This window comes from Balaenoptera borealis, assembly GCF_965194805.1.
Source record: "Balaenoptera borealis genome assembly, chromosome: 8".
NCBI lineage: Eukaryota > Metazoa > Chordata > Mammalia > Artiodactyla > Balaenopteridae > Balaenoptera > Balaenoptera borealis.
In genome coordinates, this window is record NC_138865.1 from 102,917,555 (window position 1) to 102,938,772 (window position 21,218).

The 21,218-nt window shown below is 54.3% G+C and overlaps 1 protein-coding gene across 11 annotated transcripts in view; it reads left to right on the forward strand.

Moving 5' to 3' along the window:
• The window catches only part of COL27A1 (collagen type XXVII alpha 1 chain), a 186,264-nt gene that overhangs the window by 74,231 nt on the left and 90,815 nt on the right, over positions 1 to 21,218 (forward strand). For 8 of the 11 annotated variants that reach the window (XR_014247868.1, XR_014247869.1, XM_082403739.1 and 5 more), the window contains 7 exons: positions 4,148 to 4,201; positions 5,694 to 5,747; positions 15,378 to 15,422; positions 16,035 to 16,088; positions 16,522 to 16,566; positions 19,535 to 19,588; positions 20,461 to 20,505. Coding sequence is in view for 9 of the 11 variants with exons in the window: in XM_082403739.1 (XP_082259865.1) it covers positions 4,148 to 4,201; positions 5,694 to 5,747; positions 15,378 to 15,422; positions 16,035 to 16,088; positions 16,522 to 16,566; positions 19,535 to 19,588; positions 20,461 to 20,505 (351 nt within the window). In the remaining 2 variants the exon portion in view is untranslated. The remainder of the gene's footprint in view (positions 1 to 4,147; positions 4,202 to 5,693; positions 5,748 to 15,377; positions 15,423 to 16,034; positions 16,089 to 16,521; positions 16,567 to 19,534; positions 19,589 to 20,460; positions 20,506 to 21,218) is intronic. The other 3 variants (XM_082403735.1, XM_082403736.1, XM_082403737.1) reach the window with 3 other exon arrangements.

Here is a 21,218-nt window from a genome sequence, read left to right on the forward strand (position 1 = left end):
CCTCCACTTAAAAAAAATTGTTCTGGCTATTAAATCTGTCAGATAAACTTTATGCCCATCTTAATAATTTCCTTAAAAAACTCCCTTGGGGTTTTTCTTGGAATTGTATTAAATGTGTTTATTAATTTGTGAAGAATTATCATCTTTAAAATATTAACTTTTCCTATCTAAAACCATGGCATATCTTCCCATTTGGCTGAGTTTTTAAAACATCTCATAATAAACTTCTATAGTTTTTATTGCATAAACCCTGCACCTTTCTTACTAAGTTTGTTCTTAGAAATTTTATATTTTTGTTGCTGTTATGAATGGAATATTTCCCCCATTATATTTTCTAGCTGGCTGTCAGCTATTGAAAAGAACTATTGACTTTGTATATTTGGACTTTTGTGTTTATTTTATAACCATGTCCTTTACTGAATTATTTTATTAGTTCTAACAGTATTTCAGTTAGTTCTCCTGGGTTTTCTAGACAGGCACTCATATTACTTGCAAAAAAAGACATATTTTTGTCTCTTTTTCCTCAAATCTTAGTAGTCTTATTTGTTTTTCTTGCCTTATTGCCATGGCCAGAACTTATAAACACATGAAATGGTAGTAGTGATGGTGAAAGACCTAGTGTATCTTCAGAGGACCTTCCAGGGCTGGGGACAGATCTGACCCAATTCCAGCCCTAGAGTTGTCTCTTGAGACTCCATTCATTCATTTTCTCACTTGAGAAATATTTTTATGATGCCTCCCCTGGGCCAGGCCCTGTGCTAGGTACTCGGGATCGTGTGTCTTGCAAAAGATGACTTGCACAGAGGACTTCTGGCCCAGAATTTTCCAGTCCTTCATGATTTGTTCCTTTGTCTCAGCCCCTCTCGAGGCCTCATCTACCCAAAGCCTTCTATTCTCTCCACCTTCCCAACCCTACCTGCAGGAAAGGAGCTCAGTTTCTATCCCTGCTATATTTTGTAGCATTTACGGTTTAGGATATACCTTCCAAACCATCTTCTAGTTCCTCAAGGCTCTGTTAACTAGTCCAGGCAGAGTCTACTGTTCTGTACACAGAGAGGGAAAGGGGCTTGTCCAAGATCACACAGGCTTGTTGTCTGGAGAGCTGGGTCTGGCACCCAGGTTCTCATCCTCACCAAGGTGTAAACAATTAATTAGACCTTATTATTCCTTATATCTCTTACTGGAGAATTTGCAGGAGTCTGGCTGGGAAGATGGATAGTCTTCTCCATCCCAGAAGTCACACCTTCACTTGACCAAGGGTGCCTTGAGCATTTCTGGAGCCCAAACTTCATCTGACTCCCTCCTTGTCTTCCTCCAGCCTTAGCGTGGCTGATTCACCCTCAGACTGGGTCAAGTGCCCCCCTACTTCCTCCTGTACTCCACTTATCACTGGATCATAGTTGTTCATCTGCAGTGTATTGAAATGTAAAGCTCTTGGGCTCTGGAAGCAGACTTCCTAAGTCTAAATCCCACTTACAAATTGTATGACCTTGGACTAATCACTTACCCTCTCTGTGCCTTAGTTTCCTCATCTGTGAAATGGGGAGAGAGATCATTGCTACCTCATAAATTTATGTGTTGAAGGCTTAGAAGAGCACTCAGGAAATGCTAGTGCAGATTATCATTACTGGTCTCTGGTTTCTCCCTTGATTGGTCCCCACAGGCATGAGCTGTGTCTTGATCCCCACCATGGTATTCCTTGTGTGCATTGAAGATGTGACTCATAGTAGATGTTCAATAAACACCTGTGTTTGTTGATGTTGTACTCGGGCAGGGATTACGTCCCAAGCACCGTGCTGGCTGCCGAGAATGCAGGAGCAGTCCGTAGTCACTAAAATGCCTGGATACGGACTCTGGGCAAGGGAGCCACTCTGGCATCCCTTTGGGTCTCAGTTTCCCCTATTGTAAAATGACAGAGCAGGATGCATGAAGGCCCACCCCTGAGAGCATTTTAAGCCCAGCTCTTCTATTGGCTGTAGACCGAGGTGGGCAAGAGCAGGGTGGGGAGAAGCTGCTGTCCTTTTTTAGCCATTGGAATCCTGGGTAGCCCTGGGCCTGACCTTGCACATGGACATAAAAGGCATTGGAACTGGGTTTGTGAACAGCCGAGGGTGGCAGAGTGTCAGCAAGGGGCAGCTGCAGCATGAGGTAGTAGATCGCAGAGGCGAGTCCTGCAGAAGTGACCTGGAGGGACCCAGGTGGACAGAGAGTTGCGGTCCTAGCAAGGAGGGGCTGGCCTGCAGGCTGGGGCAGTGGGAGGGCGTATGGGAGAAGCATCTAGGCTTCCCATTTGTAAACGAGGGCTCTGGAGTCAGATAGACCCGGGACCTAGTCAGACCTAGTGAGACCTTGCCTCTTATCTGCACGTCACCCCGGGCTGTGACTGAGCCTCCCTGAACCCCGGTCTTGGTCCTGCGGTGCAGTAAGGGGGTGTAAGAGGACTGGTGAGGTGCTGCATTGAGTGGGCCTGGCACAGTGCTGGGCGCATGGCAGGTGAGCAGTGGAAGGCCGCCCTCCCTCTTTAAGGCTCTGTCCAGTTTGGAATGCAGTGATTTCTCACGGAGAGTGACTGAGTCAGGATTTGGAAGGTCTGGGTCCTGACGCAGAAGAGAAACAAATGGGAACTAAAGTTGGCCAAAACAGCCTTCCTGCGTGTCACGTCCATGATCCCACTGGCTCCTTGCCAAGGAACCTGGATGCCAGCGGGTATGTGTGCTCGTGCCCGTGTGTGTGTGTGTGTGTGTGCGTGCGCGTGCATGTGCATGTGTGCATGTATGAGCATGCAGCCGTGTGCATGCGTGTGTGTGTGTGTATGTGTGTGTGTGCGCGCGCTGTGCAGCCCACATTTTAATGGTGAGGAAACAGAAGCTCAGAGAAGTGAAGTCACTCGCCTGAGGTCCTACTGTGAGTCCGTGGCTTCACCCCAGGACTTCTGACTCAGGACCCAGATTGGGGAGGGAGCTTGAGAGTGAGGGTGTGGGGCAGGGATCAGGGGCTCTTGGAAGTTGACAGCAGGGGGGACTGACTTTCCAAGGGACTGTCTCCTGAGTCATTTAATCAGATTGGTTCAAACGAGTGGGCCCACAGCCAGGAGCCCTCTTCAGCCCTGTGTGAGATGTGGTTGTTGGGCCCTTTCCTGAGCACGTGCTCTTAGGAGCCAGGATCCTTGTGATGGGGACGCCTCCCATAGGCTTGGCACAAAGAATGCTTATCTCTGACTAGGGACACACTGCTTGTCGGTGTCGTCCCTACTCACTGCCTATTCTAACTTGTCGGGTCCCAGGACGTCCTGGAACACAGAGCTGGGAGTCACAAATTCAGGGTCCTAGTCTTAGCTCTGCCAGTGCCTCAGCTTGGGGCCCTGGGCAGTCCCTTTCCTTCTCCTGGCCTCAGTTTCCCCGAATGTGTTATGGGGTAATAACACTTCCCTTGCTCACTTCATCAGGCTATTCTGGGAACCTGGTGAAGTGAGGGTTATTGCAAACTGTGAAGGCCTGTACACAGATTAAACGGCTGCTGATGCACTGGTCCTAGGTGATTAGAGACGGTGAGGTGAGCATCAGGGGACAGGAAAATCAGAAAGAATCAAGCTTGCCTCTGGGACGTATCTCTCAGAAGGTCTCTGAGAGGCCCGGGGGAGCACGTCACCTGTACGTTGGGCCCAGGGATCTCCAGGTTGGTTGGGGAGGACGCAGTCAAGCTGCATCTTGAGAATGCTTATGGTTTGGCTAATGATGATTGAGAAGTGGTTTTCTAGTTGGGAGTGACTGCTTGAGCAAAGACCCGGCTGTAGGAATGTGCAAGGTCTGGCGGAGGAAGGACTGTGGTCTGGGGATGGGGCAGAGGGACCCCGTCTGTGGGTCGGGCTGGTGGAAGGAGAGCAAAGTCTGGAAAGGATGGCTGGGACCAGGTGACGGAAGACTTGGGACACCCAAGGAGGAGTTTGGACTTTGTCAGTAGGCATGGTGGGGAGCTATGAGAGATGCTGGAGCAGGGGAGGGATGGGATTGGAGAGGACCCTGTGGAGGAATGTGAGTGGGGTAGGGGGGAGGGCATTTAAGCAGGGGACAGGGAGATGAGCAGAGTTGGTGGGGAGACACCCTCTTTAGACAACTTGGCGGCCAAAGTAGAATTGTTTTTGTTTCAGGGACAGAAAGGGGACCCCGGGCTCTCACCAGGAAAGGCTCACGATGGGGCAAAGGTAGGTTTCCAGGGACCCCAGTGCTCAGGGAAGTGGGGGAGTGGACAGCAGGGAAATCGCCGTGCTCTGGGACACACCCTCCTGACAGAGGCCACTGCGTGACAAACGCTGGAGGTGGGAAGTAGAAAAGGACGGGGTCTGGTTTTTCCTCAAAGCCCTTCAGCTCTCCCTACACCAAACCCAAAACCATTCCCTTCTGCCTTCTTCCGGTGTGCAACCAATAAAACCGACAAAAAATGTTGCCTGTGGACATACCTTTGGTGAATGTCTTTTTGCCTAATGCTCTGAGTGGGTTTTCTGTAGGGCCTGTTAGGTGACCCTTGGCATCCAGAAGCTTCTTGGTAGCACATGCCCAGGAAGCTTCCAACAGACATTCGAAGGCCCCTCTGAGGTTGTTAGTACGAGCAGACAGGTCTGTGAACTTCCGGGACGTGGGAAGGGAATGGGCTGGAGACTCAGGGCTCCCTAACTCTGAAGGGCTGAGACCAGAAGGTTCTCCCATGGAAGAGAGAACGCTTAGGCGGAAGGACTTCATCCATCCCTGTAGCGTCCACCCTGTAAATGAAACAAGGGGCCTGGAGGGAGTGCAGGACAGGCCGGAGCAGGGGAATCCAGAACTCCAAGTAAGGTCATCCAATGTCCCAGACATCCATATGCTGGAAGGAATCCTCGAGTCTGTCTGGTTTCCTTCTGGACACAACCCAAGAGCCCTCCTGACAGGCAGAACACTGCTTCTCAGCCCAGCCTCCAGTGCTTGGGTACTGAGAGGTGGCAGCTCCTGCTGATTTCTCTGAGGCACAGGTGGCTCATTCATTCACATCTTCATGGGAAGTTTTTTCACTCAGCAGACTCTTGCTGGGTGTAAACATCCACATGCACCCCCATCGGATCCTCACTGGAAGCTTATAGGCCAGGCAGCTAGGCCTAGCTTGCCCGGGAGAAAGCAGAAGCTCCAGCAGTGGGCGGCTTGCTGGAGGCCACGCAGCCGGTCCGATGCAGAGCAGGCTCTGCCGCCGGGCCTGACGACATGCAGGAGCCCAGGCTTCTCTCTTGCTCCTACGTTGTCTGCTTCTGGGTCTCACGGTGGTGGCAGAAATGCCCCCTACTGGGTAGCCGCCATGCCCAGCAAGGGTGGGAAGGAGGGTGTCAGGAACGCAGAGACGGATTCCTGATTGGAACGGGTTGCATGTCCTTCAGGGCGATGGTTTTCAAACATGGTTCTAACAGCGGAACCCATTCCCCAAATGGTACCTTTTGCCAAAGTCCAACATATGAAACAGATTAAATGGAGCGACTGAGTTAAGTGGGGAGGGGCTGGGTACCCTGCCCACCCAGCTGCCCTCAGCCCGCTCAGAGGCCCTGAGTCTCCTCTGAGGCCTCTAAGCCTCCATGAATCCTGTTTGCAAACAACTGGCCGTGGGAGGCCACACTTTCAATTTAATGAGTGTCCGCTCCCGTTCCCCCGCCTCACCCCCTTGTCTGTGTTTTTCAGGGCGACGTGGGCTTGCCTGGGCTCTCTGGGAATCCAGGACCTCTTGGACGAAAGGTATACCTTGGCGTCGATGCTTTGCCTTGCCTTGCTTCCTAGCAAGCGGGGTCTTCATGCAGGAGTGCTGTGTGCCGCCCGCCTGCCCGCCTGACTCTCCCCAGCTCCCTCAGCAGGGGGCTGGTGGCCGGAGGGGAGAGAGGTTTCCGAGGGTCCGTGCCTGCCTGAGGGTGGGAAGCACCTTGGCCTGCAGGAGGTCCCGCCGCCATGGTTAAGGAGGTGTGACAAGAAGTGACGCTTCCTCTCGGGGCCCAGCTGCTCCAGGGAGGCCATCCTGGGGGTGCTCGTGGTGGTGGAGGGAATATTGTCAGAGCCAGGAGCCCCCACTGGCCCAGCCCCTCCTCCCATGGGCGGAATGGCGGGGGCCCTCCGCATCCCCTCTCTGAACCTGAGCCTCCTGCCATCTGGAATGACCATGAGTCCCCTGGGGCTGTAAACCCGGAGCAAGGCCTGGAGCATGCACGTTCAGAGAGTGGGCTCTGGGGTCAGTTGAGTCTGGACTCTACTCCCGGCTCCACCGTTTCCTCACTGTGTGACCTGGGGCAAGTCAGTAACCTCTCTGGGTCTAATATCATCCCTCTGATATACTGCAGGCCAATGTTCTCTAGAGGCAGTGAGTTCTCTGTACATTCTGAGCTGTTGTCATTCTGCCCCCACCCCATCACTGCTTCAGTCAGGCAGGGGGAGTTACCTCTAATTGCCTTTGGGGGAAGGTCTGCCATTTTCCTAGGTGGTGAGTCTCTGGCTTGTAGTGCCCCTGGATTCCTCTCTGGCTTCCCAGCCAGGGTGTCCCATCCTTCAGACTCAACTCTAGTTGTGTCCAGGAAGCCCGCTTGGAACCCTGGCCTTCAGTCTAGGAGACCCTACTCTGCTCAAGGACCTATAGGCTATCTTAGCTGAGTTATTTCAGCCCCAAGACCAACTTCACCAACAAGGATGTGCAAATCTGGTTTATCGCTCTCCCTACAGAGCCTAGCAGAGGGCTTGCGCATAGTAGGTGTTCAGGAAACGGGGGAGGGCAGTGCAAGGCCAGGGTCAATTGCTTTTTGCAGGAAAATACCCCATTGCTGATGGGTTTTCCAGTAGATACATTGGCCTAGGGCCACGTCTTAAGCTTCTACCCTGGCTCCCAACTGTGGCCACAGCTGCCCTCTTTCTCGGCCATCTGGTTCTCATCTGGGCAGCTGTGGCATCTCCTGGCTCCATCCTGCTTGTGCCCTGAGGGTCCCTGTGGCACAGGGGGGACTTGGAGCATCACCCCCCCCCCCATCCGCTTCTCCTCCACCCTCCATGGCCAGAGCAGGCCACACTGCAGATCTGAAGAAGCCAGACCCAGACAGGAGTCCGTGGCTGTCTGAGCTGGGGAAATGTGGTCTCTTCTGGCTCAGAGAACACAGAGGGACTCCCTCTCCCCACTCACTTCCCCTCTGGGCTCCAGCATTTTCTGATGGATGAGGTGTGGAGGTGTGAGTGGAAAAGTCTCCTTCCAGTCATGGCTCATAAAGCAGCCAGTGGTGGTCTCGCTCTGTACGGGGGTAGCAGTCCAGCAGAGGAGGCGGGAGATGGAAAAACAGACTGGACTGGCTCCTGCCCAGGCCTTCCTGCTCTCAGCAAATGTCCAGGGAGGCACAGATCCCCCAACTCAGGGCAACCAGCTCACCTGAGCAGGGGGAGACATCTTTTCTAAATTAAGGAAGAACCTCCATGTGGTAGGAAAACTATTTGGCAAAGCCATTTCCACCAAGTCCCTCTGGCCCCAGCCTAGGCAAACATGGAGGAGTTTGGTGTGTGGCAGGCCAGTGTCACCTGCTCACAGAGGATGGTGGGCAGAGCATGGGGGAGCTCAGGTCCCAAGGCAGGGACCTCTGACCAGTGGTGGGGGGCAGGGAGGAGGACCAATGGAGTGGGCAGCCGGTCCTGGAATTGTCACTGTTTGTCAGCAGTCTCTTCTCCCACAGGTGTCTTTGGTGACAACAGTAGCCACTTTGCCCTGATCCTGTTGGGTGGTATTTCTGCATCATCTCATGTGGGGCTCCTTGAGCGAGAAGGAACATTGGTGGGTGAGAGGCGAGGTCTGCCTCCCCTTTGCTCATCAGCGCATTGAATTTTGGTGTCACCTCAGAGTGACACCAGTAACCCTATTCATTCATTTATTCAACATAATGGATTGAATGACTATTGTGTGTCAGGCACTGTGCAGGCCTCTGAGCTGATACATAAACAAAAATCCCCATTTCCTCAGAGCTTGCAGTCTTGTGTGGGGAGACAGACAATTAAAACAGTAAAAATACGAGGTGTGTTAGAAGATGAAAAGGGCCATGGAGAAAAGTAGGCAGAAGAAAGGGAGTTTGGGTTGGGAGTTTCCCATACTGACCAGCGTGATAGGAAGGCTTACTGTCCCTCATCCCATTGTTTCCTAACAGTAACCTCTGGGAGTTAGGCAGTATTATGCCCATCTTACAGCTGAGAAAACTGAGGCCCAAATAGGTCTCATTCATTCATTCACTCTTCCAGTCATTTCACAAAGATATACCAAGGTACCTGGCCGTGTGCTGACACTGGTGTTAAATGCCAGTGAGATCACTGGGGGCTCACGGAGAGTGAAGTCTACGGCCCCGGTTCACAGCCCCGCTGTGCATGAGAATCAGCGGGGGAGCGTGCCCACCTCCCCACAGGGGTTCTGGTTCAGTTGGTCTGAGTGGGACCCAGGCAGTAGATTCTCATGTGCAGCCAAGGCTGAGAGCCACTGGATTAACAGAAATAGCTGCCAGGGTCACTAAATGGCAGAGCTGGGATTTGAACTCAGGTCTTCTGACCCTTCGGCCCTTTCCCTTTCCACAACACTGATTGAAACAGCTTCTTAAATAAGAGTGGGCCCATCAAGTGAAAAAGAGCCTCCCCACCCGAGAACGCTTCTTTCTCTGCATCTGCCTGCGATGCTTGCTGAGGGACTTTGCTGAGCTGATTCCAGATGGGGGAGTGGGTGCACAGACCAGGTCAGACACGCCTGAATGGAATCCCAGCTCTGTCTCTCTCCTGCTGTGTGAGCTTGGACAAGTGGCCTCAGTTGCTTCATGCAGTGGTTGGGAGGGTTAAATAAGATGCTATGTCCTCAGCACCCAGCACAGGGCTGGCACGTGGTAGATGCTGCATACGTATTTGTTGAATGAATGAATGAATGTGTGATCACGGTGAACATGAAGAAGCAGTGCTGTAGAAGGTCTTGCCCACCTGGTCCCATCAGTCATCTTGCTTAGTTACCAGTTAACCACCCTCCACTAACCCAGAAGGCTGCCAGAACCCTATTTGTACCCTGGGAGGGCAGAATCCAATGCTGCCCCTAGTCTAACCCTCCTGCCTTCTCTCCTATAGAGCAGCGCTTCTCAGCTGCCCCCCCAGGGAACAGTTAACAATGTCTGGAGACATTTTTGGTCATCACAGATGAGAGGGGGCGCTACTAGCTTCTAATAGGTAAAAGCTAGACATGTTGTTAAAGACCTTACAATGCATGGGACAGATGCTCCACCCAGAGCAAAACCTTATCCAGCCCAAGGTGTCAATGGTGCCAAGGCCAAGAAACTCTGCTGTATAGAAACCCTCACTCCATCCAATCCTGTGTGCGCTGGGCCTTCCTGCCTCCCTGCATTTGCTTCCGCTGGGCCCTCTCCTGGCATGCTCAGACCAGTCATCTTCATGTACCTGTCCCTTGATTCCATTCTCGAAGGCCATCTTCTCCAAGAGCATCTCCCCAGCACCTGCAGGCAGAATTCATACCTACCTTCTCACACCAGCCCATTTTCTCAGCCTCTTTAGGACTCTGCACTTTCTGGCTAGCAGGCAACTCACTGGTGTCCTTGGCACATTTGTCAGACGAGAGCAAGTGCACCGAGGAGGACCTCTTCTTCTTTATTTCCTCATGTGGGGCTTAGCACAGTGCTGGCCACAGACATCTGCTCCGTCGTCCCTCACCTCCCTGCCTCCCCTGCCTCCTCAGACATCACTAATCGCTCTTTCTTGCCGAGCCTGATTCAGTCTCCGAATCTTTCTTAACACATTGCCCCAGGTAGACATGACTAATGGAATGAAGTTGGTACTCAAGTTGAAACTTCCTCCTGGCTCCCTCCTGCAACCCTCACCCTGCCCATGAGCCCTCCACATGCCATCTGAGTTGGCCACTGTCTGTGAGGATCTGTGCTAAAATGGGAGGGCAGAGGGGGTCATCTGGGAATTTTTGCGGGGAGTGTGATTGACGCTGCCTGAGACGATCTCCCGCCTTTCTGCAGAACTGCCAGTTCTACCTGGATAGCACCTCCATGTAGTGCCCCTACTGAGAACCTTCTCTGGGCTCCTCTGCTGAGCTGCTCTGGGTTTCTGGGGTCCATACCCCCTCCATTTCTGAGCTCCTCTGCCCCTCTGCTCTCCAACGTGGCTTCTCCTTCAAGCCTCAGCTCACCGTGCCGCCTCCCCTGCTTGGCTGTCTGCTCTCTCCTAGCACTCAGTACTTCTTTGTTCCACTTCATATGTGTTTAATGCCCATATCCTGTTCTAGAAAGTAGGGAGTGAGTTTGCTTTGTTTATCAGTGTATTCTTAGTGCTCATATGGGGTCTGGCTCATTGGTGGGGCTCAGCAAACCTTTGAATGCATGAATAACCAGATGAATGAATGAGCCATACAGAAACTGTACCTTCGTGCCCTGACTTATCTCAGGTACCCACTAAGCAGAGTTTGGCATCAGATGCCTGGCTGTACGGTGAAGGGCTGTGCTTTTGGACAAGCCACACATCACATTTCAGAATCCTATAATTTTTGAGCCAACAGGATGCTTTGAGAGGCCAGCTGGGGAAACTGAGGTCCAGAGAGGAGCAGGGACTTGGCGAGTATGCTGTAGTGACTCACTCTGTTTCTTGGCGTGTGTTTCTTCCTCCTGACCCTTTCTGCTGAATGGGGCTCTCGGTCCTGCTGACTGCCCAGTGTGGCCTAGGGGCTGCCAGCGTGGTAGAGAAGTTCAGTGGGAAACCTCACGGAGTGCTGAGCGAGTCTGGTGAGCTCCGTTCTGCTGCGAGAGAAGCCGGGGCCTCGTGCAGGCCGAGGTGGAGCCTGCAAGATCAGCTTGCAGGGGGGATCAGCTGAGGTCTAGGTGTATGTTGGTCCTCAGGACCCCCAGGCAAGGACAGGACCCCCCTCCTCTCTCTGCCCAAAGCCCAAATAGCATCTCAGCCGACGGGGAGACTGTCTGCAGTAACAGTGAGGTGATGTCTGGTTTCTCCTTGTGCGTTGTAAGCAATGATTAATCTGGCTCCCAAACCAAAATATAGCCCGAGCTCTATTATAAACATGGGTGCTGGGGGGACCTGCCTGCCCGGCAGCCAGAGGCCCCTTGCAGATTGCGTGGTCCCTGGAACCCCCCTGAAGCATCTGCTCTCCCCTAGTCCCAGTCAGGCACTTATCACCCACGGGAAAATCGCTGCCCGTGGGTCTACCTTGCAGTTAGTGCCCGCCCCGTAATTGCCCAGGGCCCTGTAGAAGATGATGGTTTAGATTCTTCCAAGTCCTGGGGCCCTGTCATTTGAAGCTATTTGGCTAGCCCCAGCTTGGTAAACACTGTTAAGGTGCTTCCAGGGAACATATGAACCCCCACCACCCCGCCACCCCATGCCTTGGCTGTGCTCAGTCTCAGCGACTCCCAATCTGCTAAGAGGAACAGGGGTTCAAGGCAGTGTTCAAGGCCCTTCAGGGTTCATGGTTTGAGAAGGACCTAGGGATCGTGGCCTTCCGGACAAAGCACAGCCCAATGGGTCTGGAGTCGTGGGGAACGGTCTGGACTTGGCCATAACTTGCTAAGTAGCCTTGGGTAAGTCCCTTCCCTTCTCTGAGCCGCAGTTTCTCATTCTATCCAATGAGAAAGGAGGTTGTCAAATTGACGGCTTAGGTTCCTTCCAAGTCAGATAGATACTCGGGAGTTCGTGATGCTGCCGTGATCCATAAGCTCAGACCTGGCGGGGGGGGTGGTCTATAAGATGGTCTTTCCCTAGGTGGCCCTGTGGCTCTTCTAGGGGGGCCTTGGGCCTCAACAGTATGGCTCATCCATGATTCGGTGGTTGAGGACACGAGGATTCACAGCCTGCTTCCTCTGGGAAGCTGTGTGGCCTCAGGGAAGTCTCCACCTCTCTGAGCCTCAGTTTCCTCATCTGGCAAATGTGCATGGCAGTTCCTACCTCTCAGGGGTGATTGCAAGTTGTTGACGAGTTGATGTATCTAAGGCTTTAGTGCCGGGCCAGGCATAGGGCAGGTCACTGTCCGTGTCCCCGATGGTCATTTGTTTCCTTTTAGCTATATGCTGAGTAAAAGATTTACTTGAAATCTCTTTCTGGGATTTCACTGGCTAAAGCATTGGTTTCTAGCAGGCTTCTTTGTGGCTGCACAGGAAGCCAAAGGAGCAGGTGATGCTCAAGGGCTCCCCGGACCCCTTTCACGCTTCTCTTGGGATCCTTGCTCCATTATTGCATTGGCTCCATTATGGCACTGAGGCAGGCAGAGGGTGGCAGAGAGAGGCTCAGAGAGGGCAGTCACCTGGGCTGAGTCACACAGCTTAGAGCTCAAGGCTCCACCCAGCTCTTCATGGGAAAAGGCTTTGCTTGTTCTTCCTCATCTGCAGGCTTCAAGTGGAGAGAGGATAATGATGGCCATTATGTGCGTCCTGTCCATGACACATCCCTGCTCAAAACCCTCCTGTGGTTTCCTATCGTCTTACTGCCTGGCATGCTCTGGCTTCCTGCTTCTTCTCTGACCACACCACCCCTCTGCCCCTCACCCCTCACTCCTTCTGCTCTAGTCACACGGGTCTCATTATTCCTTGAGAGCATTCTTGCCTCAGGGCTTCTGCACCTGCTGTTCCCTCTGCCTGGAATGCTTTTCCCCAGAGAGCCCGCCCTGTGTCCAGCTCCCTCACACAGAGCAGCCTCCCCTGCCTGACCACTGCAGTCACCACCCTCCCCAACACTGTCATTCTCTGTCTTCCAACTCTGCTCACTTTTCTTTGTAGCATTAGTCAGTGCCACACATTATCTCTTTTTAAAATTTTATTTTCAGTGATGGTAAAAAAACACATCACATACAATTTACCATCTGAACCGCGTTCGTGTGTGCAGTTCATTAGTGTTAAGTATATTCACATTGTTGTGCAATCCATCTCCAGAACTTTTTCATTTTGCAAAACTGAAACTCTACACCCATGTAAGCAAATCCCTGAGACATTATATTACCCTTTTATATTTATTTGTCTTTATATCTACTTAATTAGACTGTAAATTCTGTTAAGGCAAAGGATGTTGTCTTCTTGTTCATCCAATGCCTAGAATGGTGCTGGAGCATAAAATTTCAGTAAATGTTTGTTGAATGAATGAATGAAATATAAAGATCACGGTACTAACAGCAGCTAGCCTTTACGGGGCCTTGAATTCATTGCCAGATACGGTGCTAAGTGCTTCACACATTATACCATGTAATCTGTACACCGACCCTTAGAGCCCCATTTTACAAGAAGAAACCAAAGCCCAAAGAGGTGACATCAGTGGCCCCAGGTATACAGCCAGCCAGTAGTGAAGCAGGATAGGGATCCAGATTAATCTGAAACGAGATCTTAACCACTCTGCATGCTGGCTGCTGGCTGTGGCCTGTGCCTCCATTTGCCCATTGGGGAAAAGAGCACACGCCCCCGGGTAGAAGAATCTCACCCAGCCGTAATGCATCAATCTCATGGGCCCCAGGTTTGAGATGCAATCATAATGCTGAGCTGTCTCAAGGCGTGAGTAGGTGCAGAAGGAATGCTTGTAAATTCCCCAAACCTCTTGGATCAGACCAGCGCCGCTGTTTATGATTAAGAGCGCTGCTTTCTGCGGGTTTGCGGGGGTGCCGAGTGTGTGTGCCTGTGGGTATTTGTGGACATGCGTGAACTGTACATGCCTGGGGGCGGGGGGCCGCAAGGCTCTCCATGTGGCCTCAGGTGTCAGAAGGACCCAGTGGTGAGCGTAAGCCTGCTGCTCCTTAGCAACGGGATTCGGGACAAGTGGCTTCCATTCTCCGAGACTCAGTTTTCTCCTCTGTAAAAATGGAGATGATAACCCTTAACCCCCTTTCCCCACACCTCATCTGGCTGTTGTAAGGGCTAGAGGACGTCATAAAGGTGTAATCCCACGTTATTTATTTATTTATTTATTTTTGGCTGCGTTGGGTCTTCGTTGCTGTGCGCGGGCTTTCTCTAGTTGAGGCGAGCGGGGGCTACTCTTCATTGCAGAGCGCAGGCTTCTCATTGCGGTGGCTTCTCTTGTTGCGGAGCACCGGCTCTAGGCATGCGGGCTTCAGTAGTTGCGGCGTGCAGGCTCAGTAGTTGTGGCTCACGGACTTAGTTGCTCTGCGGCACGTGGGATCTTCCCAGACCAGGGATCGAACCCGAGTCCCGTGTATTGGCAGGCGGATTCTTAACCACTGCGCCACCAGGGAAGTCCCTGGTGTAATCCCACGTAAACAGCAGTGCGTAGAGGGGGTCCACAGGCATCGTGTGTGTGTGTGTGTGTGTGTGTGTGTGTGTGTGTGTAGTCTGGAGTCTCATTTATCAACTCCTGGGGGAGCCCTAGAACTCTTGAGTTCCAGAACACCAGAGCTGAAGGGGACTCGGAGTTCTAACTCCCTCATTTGAGGTCCAGAGAAGGACAGTAACCCATCCAGGGTTGCACAGTAAGTCAGAGATGGTGTCTAGATCTAGCGTAAGGCTCCCCTTGAGAGGGGGGTCTAACGGAGATCACCCCGTCTCCTCCACCCTGTCTGAAATGGAAGCCCCTGCTCCATCTTATTTCATAACAGCCCTAAGCTGATGGAAGCTTGAAGTCCAGGGTTTCCCTTCAGAGAGCTCCTAACTCCTATGAAATGGCCCAGGTGGTCATCCCCAGCGCCACCTGAAGGCACACGCTTGTTTTGATTCTCTTGATCTGGAGGCCTGGCGTTGGATCATGGGAATTGGGCCAGGGTGACAGAGGGTCAAGGTTGGTACTGGAATGTTGCCAGAGTCTTTCTCAATCATTGAGTGGCCTCCTTCCCCCTGGAATACTTGCTGGGACCAGTGGGAAGAAGGAGGGCAGCTATTTTGGTTCATACATTTGGTCAATGTGTGTGAGATCTTTTCTGTAAGGGGATTAACGAGAAGGTCCTGACAGAAGGTCCCAGCATCGCATGGTGGTTGAACATAACCTAGACCTTAAGGTCCTCATCAGTCTACCCATCCACTAAGACATCCCTCCACCCCTGCTGCAGGCGTTCCCACCTTCGCTCTGGATTTGGAAAGAATGGTTGTGATACAGCATCACCCGCTCGCAGTTGCCGTATCCTAATTTAGCTCACAAACCCTGCCCAAGGAGTGATCAACCCCCAACGTCTTCTGGTCTAAGAACCATTGGTGGCGGAGAGGAAACCATAGGAACCCCGATGTGCATATGTCCATTCTGGGAGTATTTACTGAACACGTCCCTGCCATGGTGCATGCAGTGCTGAAAAGGCAGGCGGGGAGGCTGGACCTCTGCAATCCATGGGCCCAGATGTGTCTTCCCAGCCTGATTCAGTTTCTTCCCCCCCCACAGGGATACAAGGGCTATCCTGGACCGGCGGGGCACCCCGGAGAACAGGTGAGGGCTGCAGCCTCAGCCCCGCCCTGCTTGCCCTCCCTCACTCCAGCCCCTGCCTGTCCCTGGCCTCCTCCCTGGGCCCGGCTCCATGAGTGCGCTCCAGAGCCAGGAGGTTCTGCCTCCCATCCTGCTGGGGCCCCCACTCTACCCCACCTCTCAGCCAGACACATCTGCCTGAAAGGGCTGGAGTCCATGCCGGCCCGGTGTTGGCATGAGCCACTCGACTCCAGTTAGAGCCATGAATAGCTGGCCTGTTCCGGGCGATGTTAGGGGATATTATACACGCCGCCACGGGGTTTGCAGGAATTTTGGCTGCCCCAGCCCAAGTCAAACAGCAGCCGCTGCCAGCGTGGGAGAGCCAGCCAGGCCTCCTCTGTGCCTTATTCCTGGGCTTCGAGCACAGGGGGTTTTGTCCCTCCGAGCTGGTCTGACCAGTTTCTCAGAGGGGTGGGCTTGGGGGCCCAGCAGGCCGATGGCCTCCCCTTCCTCCCATTTCATCTCACGTTCCTGCCTTTCTCTTTGTCCATTGTAAGCCCTGGTCCCCCGCCACCCCCCAGATCTGGAGCTGGGCAGGGTCTCTCCTTTCCTTACGTTTCTCTTGTTCTTTTGCAGGGGCAGCCGGGACCCGAGGGCAGCCCAGGGGCCAAAGGTTACCCTGGCAGGCAGGTGCAGTATATGGCTTCTGGAAGCTCTGTGGCCGTGGTGGTGTGGAGCTGGCCACGGGTGCCCCCAGGCAGAGGGAGGTGGCAGGCTGGGGGCCAAGCAGCTACACCTGCTGGGTGGGCCCTGAAGAAAGGGCTGTTCAAGGGGGCTGTACCGAGGAGCCTTCTCTGAAGGCAACAGGGCAAGGACGCCAGGAAGAAACAGAAGAAAGGGGAGCTCTGGGGCTCTGGGGCTGGGGCTCCAGAGGCTCCCCCTGAGCCGCCTCCCTGGGACCCCGGGGTAGCTGGGGGCTCAGTGTGAAGACCACGAGTGTAACCCCACTCCCATTCTACAGAAGGGGCAGCTGAGGCCCAAAGGAGACAGGACTTGCCCTGGGTTGTTGGCAGCAGGTAGAACGTCTCCATATGTCCTTGCCCCTCTGTCTTTTGTGTTTCAGGGGTTACCTGGACCTGTAGGAGACCCTGGCCCCAAAGGCAGCCGGGTAAGTGGGACTTGGCAAGTGCCACATGGCTGGAACCCGGGTGGGCATTAGCTGTCCCTCCAGTGGGCCTGGTGGGAGATCAGGGCTGTAAAGCCTCCACCCAGGGTCTGCTGGGGGGGGGGTTGGGGTCGAGGCCTCCCACCTGAGCACTCCCTGGACCGCAGAGGGGCAGCAGGATGGCCATGCGGTAGGGAACCCTTGAGCCAGCTTGGTCCCCATGGCCAAGTAACTGGGCAGCAAAGGTCTGCTGGGGGCTCAGCCATGGTCTAGCTGCTATAATCAGGCATTTGCTTGCCGTGTCCCCCAGCACATCCCAGGCGCTAGGGAACTAAAGCCTGGGCCAGTTTGTCCGTCACTGGAATCCTCAGAGGCCTGTCTCCTGCTCTCAGCTGAGGACGGGGTGGACCGCCCTTTTTGGAGGGCAGTGCTGCCCGATGGGTGAACACTGCCCGGGCCTGGAGGCTGATGGAACATCTGCTCTCGCCCTCCATCAAGGCCCCTGGAACAAACCCTGAGTAGCTAGCAGCCTCAGTTTGCCCATCTTTACAATGGGAGTGATGTCCATTCCTACCTCTGGCATGGTTATGGGGATACCAGGAATTTGGAAGCAAATAGTGCTGAGGAGGGGCCACCAGGTGGGGCCTCCTGGGTGGGCTGTGGGGCAGTGGAGAAGGTTTGGGCGAAATGAATAGGGGTAAATGGAGTTTGGAAGACTAAGAAATGGTCTGCTGGAATTCTCTCTTCTATGTACAAGGAAACTGGGTTCATGGTGGGGATCCGACGGCCCCAGTTCCCACAGCACGCCTAAAGTGGGGATGGGATGAGGGCCCAGGTATTCTGAGGGCTGGGCTCTCTGCCTCTCAAAGAATGCTCAGCAAGTGGGTCACACAGTCCTCCGTCAGGCCAGGTCAAGTGTGACGCGTCCTCCGCGCCTGAGCCAAAGCTATTTATGGCTGCAGTCTCAGCCCGAATCCCTGGAACTGATGGGCGGCTGTTAGGAGAGCGACTGGGAGGTGGGAAAGTTCCCCAGGACATCATGATGGTGATGTCGATGATGATGTTGATGATGATGATGATGATGATGATGATGATGATGGGGTGGGGGTAGGGGTGGTGAAAGGCAGGGCCCGAGGAGGCTCCTGTCCTAGGATGCTGGGCCTCCCTCCTTTCCTTTATCCAGCTGTTCCCACAAGCTATGGCCCCAGAGGGGCCTCCTGAGCCCAGGGAGAAGGTCTTCCCAGTTCAGCCCCAGCTGCCAGGAGGACAGGAGGAGCGAGACAGGCTAATGACATCTGGGGCTGCTTGCAGTTTGCCATGCTGTGGCATCTTGAGGCCACATGTGGGGAGATTGCTGGTCTGGCCCCAGCACACCCGTCTCCAGGGTCACAGGGCCCTGAGCAGCCTGGGTGAGCCGGGGCCACTCAGACTGCCCTCCCAACTCTGCTACCACTGGCCTCATGTTTATGAAGTAGGCAGAGCGCAGACTTGGGGGCAGGGTGACTGCCTTTGAGACCTGCTCTGCCATTAACCCATCATGGGAGCTTGGGCACATCACTGGACCTCTCCAAGTCTATCACCTGCAAATCTGGGATATAAACCCTTCTTGGAAGGATCGGTAAATGTCACTTGTTAAGATGACGCTGAGAAGGAGGCCCTGTGACCTCTTGAACTTCTAGAGAAGGAGAAATGGTTGTGAGCCTTCGATTGTTGCTTGTTTGTGGGAGACAATGTAGCAAAGTGGTTAGGAGCTGGGACCGGGAGTCAGATGACTTCGATTCAGATACCACATTCTGCTACATTCCAGCTGTGTGACCCTGGGCACATCACTTCACCTCTCTGGGCCTAAATGGTCTCACCTCTACAGGAGGCTGACTAATAATTCCTACCTCCTGAGGGTGTGATGAGGGCACGGTAAATGCATTAATTCTTGCAGAGCACTGAGAAGTGGGCCTGGCACATAGTTTGTGCTCAGTCAATGTTAGCTTTTGTTATAGTTCTGATTAAGTCATTTCACAAACATCCAGAGAGTACGGTTAGCGATAGGCACCCTGGGCTAGGTCCCGGCTCTTGAGAAGCTCCCAGGCTAATGAGGTCATGAACTGTGGACACCGCTAATGAAGATACAGAACAGAAAGTGGTAAATCTGTTAACTGAGGTGCAAATATGGCGCTGGGGTGGAGGGAGGAGGTGGCTTCTGGTCTGGGGCGTCAGGGATGCTGGCCAGAGGAGACAGCCTCAGAGCTGGGCTTGAAAGCGTTTGCTGTGCAGTCGTGGGGGTGAGAAGGGCCTGCCTGGCGGAGGGCACTGCGTGGGTAAAGGCTGGGAGGCGGAAAACCCGGACTCCACTCCTCACTAGTTGTGCTGCTTTCTCTCCAGAGCCGTAGTTTCCCTTGCTTCGTGGGGAGGAGGATGGGCAATCTGCAGGGTCCTCGGGAGGGTTGGATACAGTGGCACACGTGCTTGCGGGACACCAGCACGCCGGGATGGCAGCTGTTGTCACCGCCGGCCACACTCAGGGGGCCAAGGGTGGATTCGAGCCCCACGTCCACGGGGGGCCTTCGAGGCCTAGAAGGAGGCACTGCAGAAGCCGTGAGCGCCCGCCAGCGTCCCTGGGGGGTGGGTAGGGCTTGGTGCCACCCTAGCATCTAACCCGGCAGAGAGCTTCCTTCCCGCAGGTCCCAGAGCCCCCGGCGCGGGGCGGGCCTCCCGCTACGAGCGCCCGCGCCCTTCCCTGGCGTGAGGGTATGTGCCTTTGGACTACATCGTGGAAGCCAGCACCATGCAGTCCATGGGCATATACACTTGCCTCAAGGCCTATGTCATCGAGGAGCTGCCGGAGCCGCCAATGCCTCCAGCGAGGAAGAGGAGCCAGGCACCGGAGGGCAGCAAGGGGGGCTGGGCCGGGCCGGGCCGGGCCCGCCGCACCCCACCACTCGGCCCCTCTGACCTCCCCTCTGCTCTTTCCTAGGGCTACATTGGACTCCCAGGGCTCTTCGGCCTGCCAGGGTCCGATGGAGAGCGAGTGAGTATGCTTTCTTTGTTTACCTCCCACCCGGCCACCCCCTCTGCCAGGTGCCAGTCTGGAGAAGTCACAGAATGCCTCCTGGAGGAGGTGCCCCAGAGTTGGATAAAGAGACAAGTCAAGGCAGACGCCTTCCTGACACAGGGAACAGCATGTGCAAAGTCCAGGACATATGCTGACTTGGCGAGTTTAACAGCACGGTCAAAGCGCAGAGTGTGAGGCAGGAATGGGGGGGAGACAGGCTGCGGGGGGCACCTGGGAGCAGTTATACGGCACTCAGGGGCCAAGGTCAGGAGAGGGACTCTGTTCTGAGACCGTGGGGAGCTTCTGAAGGGCTTTCAGAAAGTGAGAAACGGGCTCATTTCATATTTCTGATCAAGTGCCTGCAAGCTACGGCCCGTGGGCCAGATCCCGCCAGGCACCAGTTTTGTAGAGCTTTCCGGAACACACCACGCTCATTTGTTTATGTGTGTCTGTGGCTGCTTTTGCTCCCACGAGCCTCTGGACCTTCCTCTCCGTTCCCTCCCCGCCTGAGCCCGTATTTGGGAACTCAGTAGTAATCTCATCAACAAGCTGGGTAAAGAGAATCTTAGGGAAACAGAAGGAGCATTTATTGAGTATCTGCTGAATACCAGGGCACTGGGTGCTTTCCTTAGGAATCTCCCCAGCTCACGTCCATGCAGGCCCCGACTCTGTAGCATCTGAGGACCACCCATCTGATGTGCAGATAACTGGAGCCTGCTGTGTTTGTGGACCAGACTCCAGGCCCTCTGTGACTTCCTCTTGTGGGTGAAAGAGGGGCTGGTTTGGGGCAACACTGCTTGTCTCCTGCTGGAATCCTGTCTTGACTTCTTCCCTGTTTCCCCCTACAGGGTCTGCCTGGCGTTCCTGGCAAGAGGGGCAAGATGGGTAGGCCGGTAAAGATTTTCCGTGTCTATTACGCAGATTCTATGGGTGAACCTGACCTCCCACTGGCCACGCGGCCCCATCCACCCGCGGCCTGGGCATTCTTCGCTTCTCTCTGCTCTGCCCTTGCTCTGCTTTGAGTGTGTGGGTGTGCATGGGGCGCTGTCTGGGCCTCGTGTCCTGCTGCCAGAACACTGACCGGCTGCTGCCTGGCTGGGGCTGGGGGCTCCCGTGGACGCTGGGCCCCTCTGGGATGCAGCCTCTCTGTGCGTCCAGCAATTGCCCTGCAATGTAGTTCTGTGTCTGGCGGGGGGTGGGGGGGTTGTCTGGGTCATGAGTGTCCATGCTGGGGGGCCTGCTCTAGACTGGGTCTAGGCTGGGTTTCTGCACCCCTGTGTCAGAGAACACTCAGGCTCCGTGTTGTCCTGGTGTCACCTGTTTTACTCGTGTACACACAAGGCCAGAGAGCAGTGGGGTGTTGGGTAGACCCACAGGAGGCGTGACCACAAGAGGGGCTGAGCAGGAACCCCGATCCACCAGGTCAGGCTGAAGGAGACCCAGGACTGTAACTGAGGCATCTTTCTTTCTGGCCCGGCCCATGGTGGTGGCTTAAGGCTCTCTGCTGCCGCCCTGCAGGTCAACTCCTAGGCTTGGAACCATCCTCAGCTCCGGGTCTGGGCGTCCCTTTGCTTGTGGTTGATGGAGAAGGGATGGCGGGGGAGGA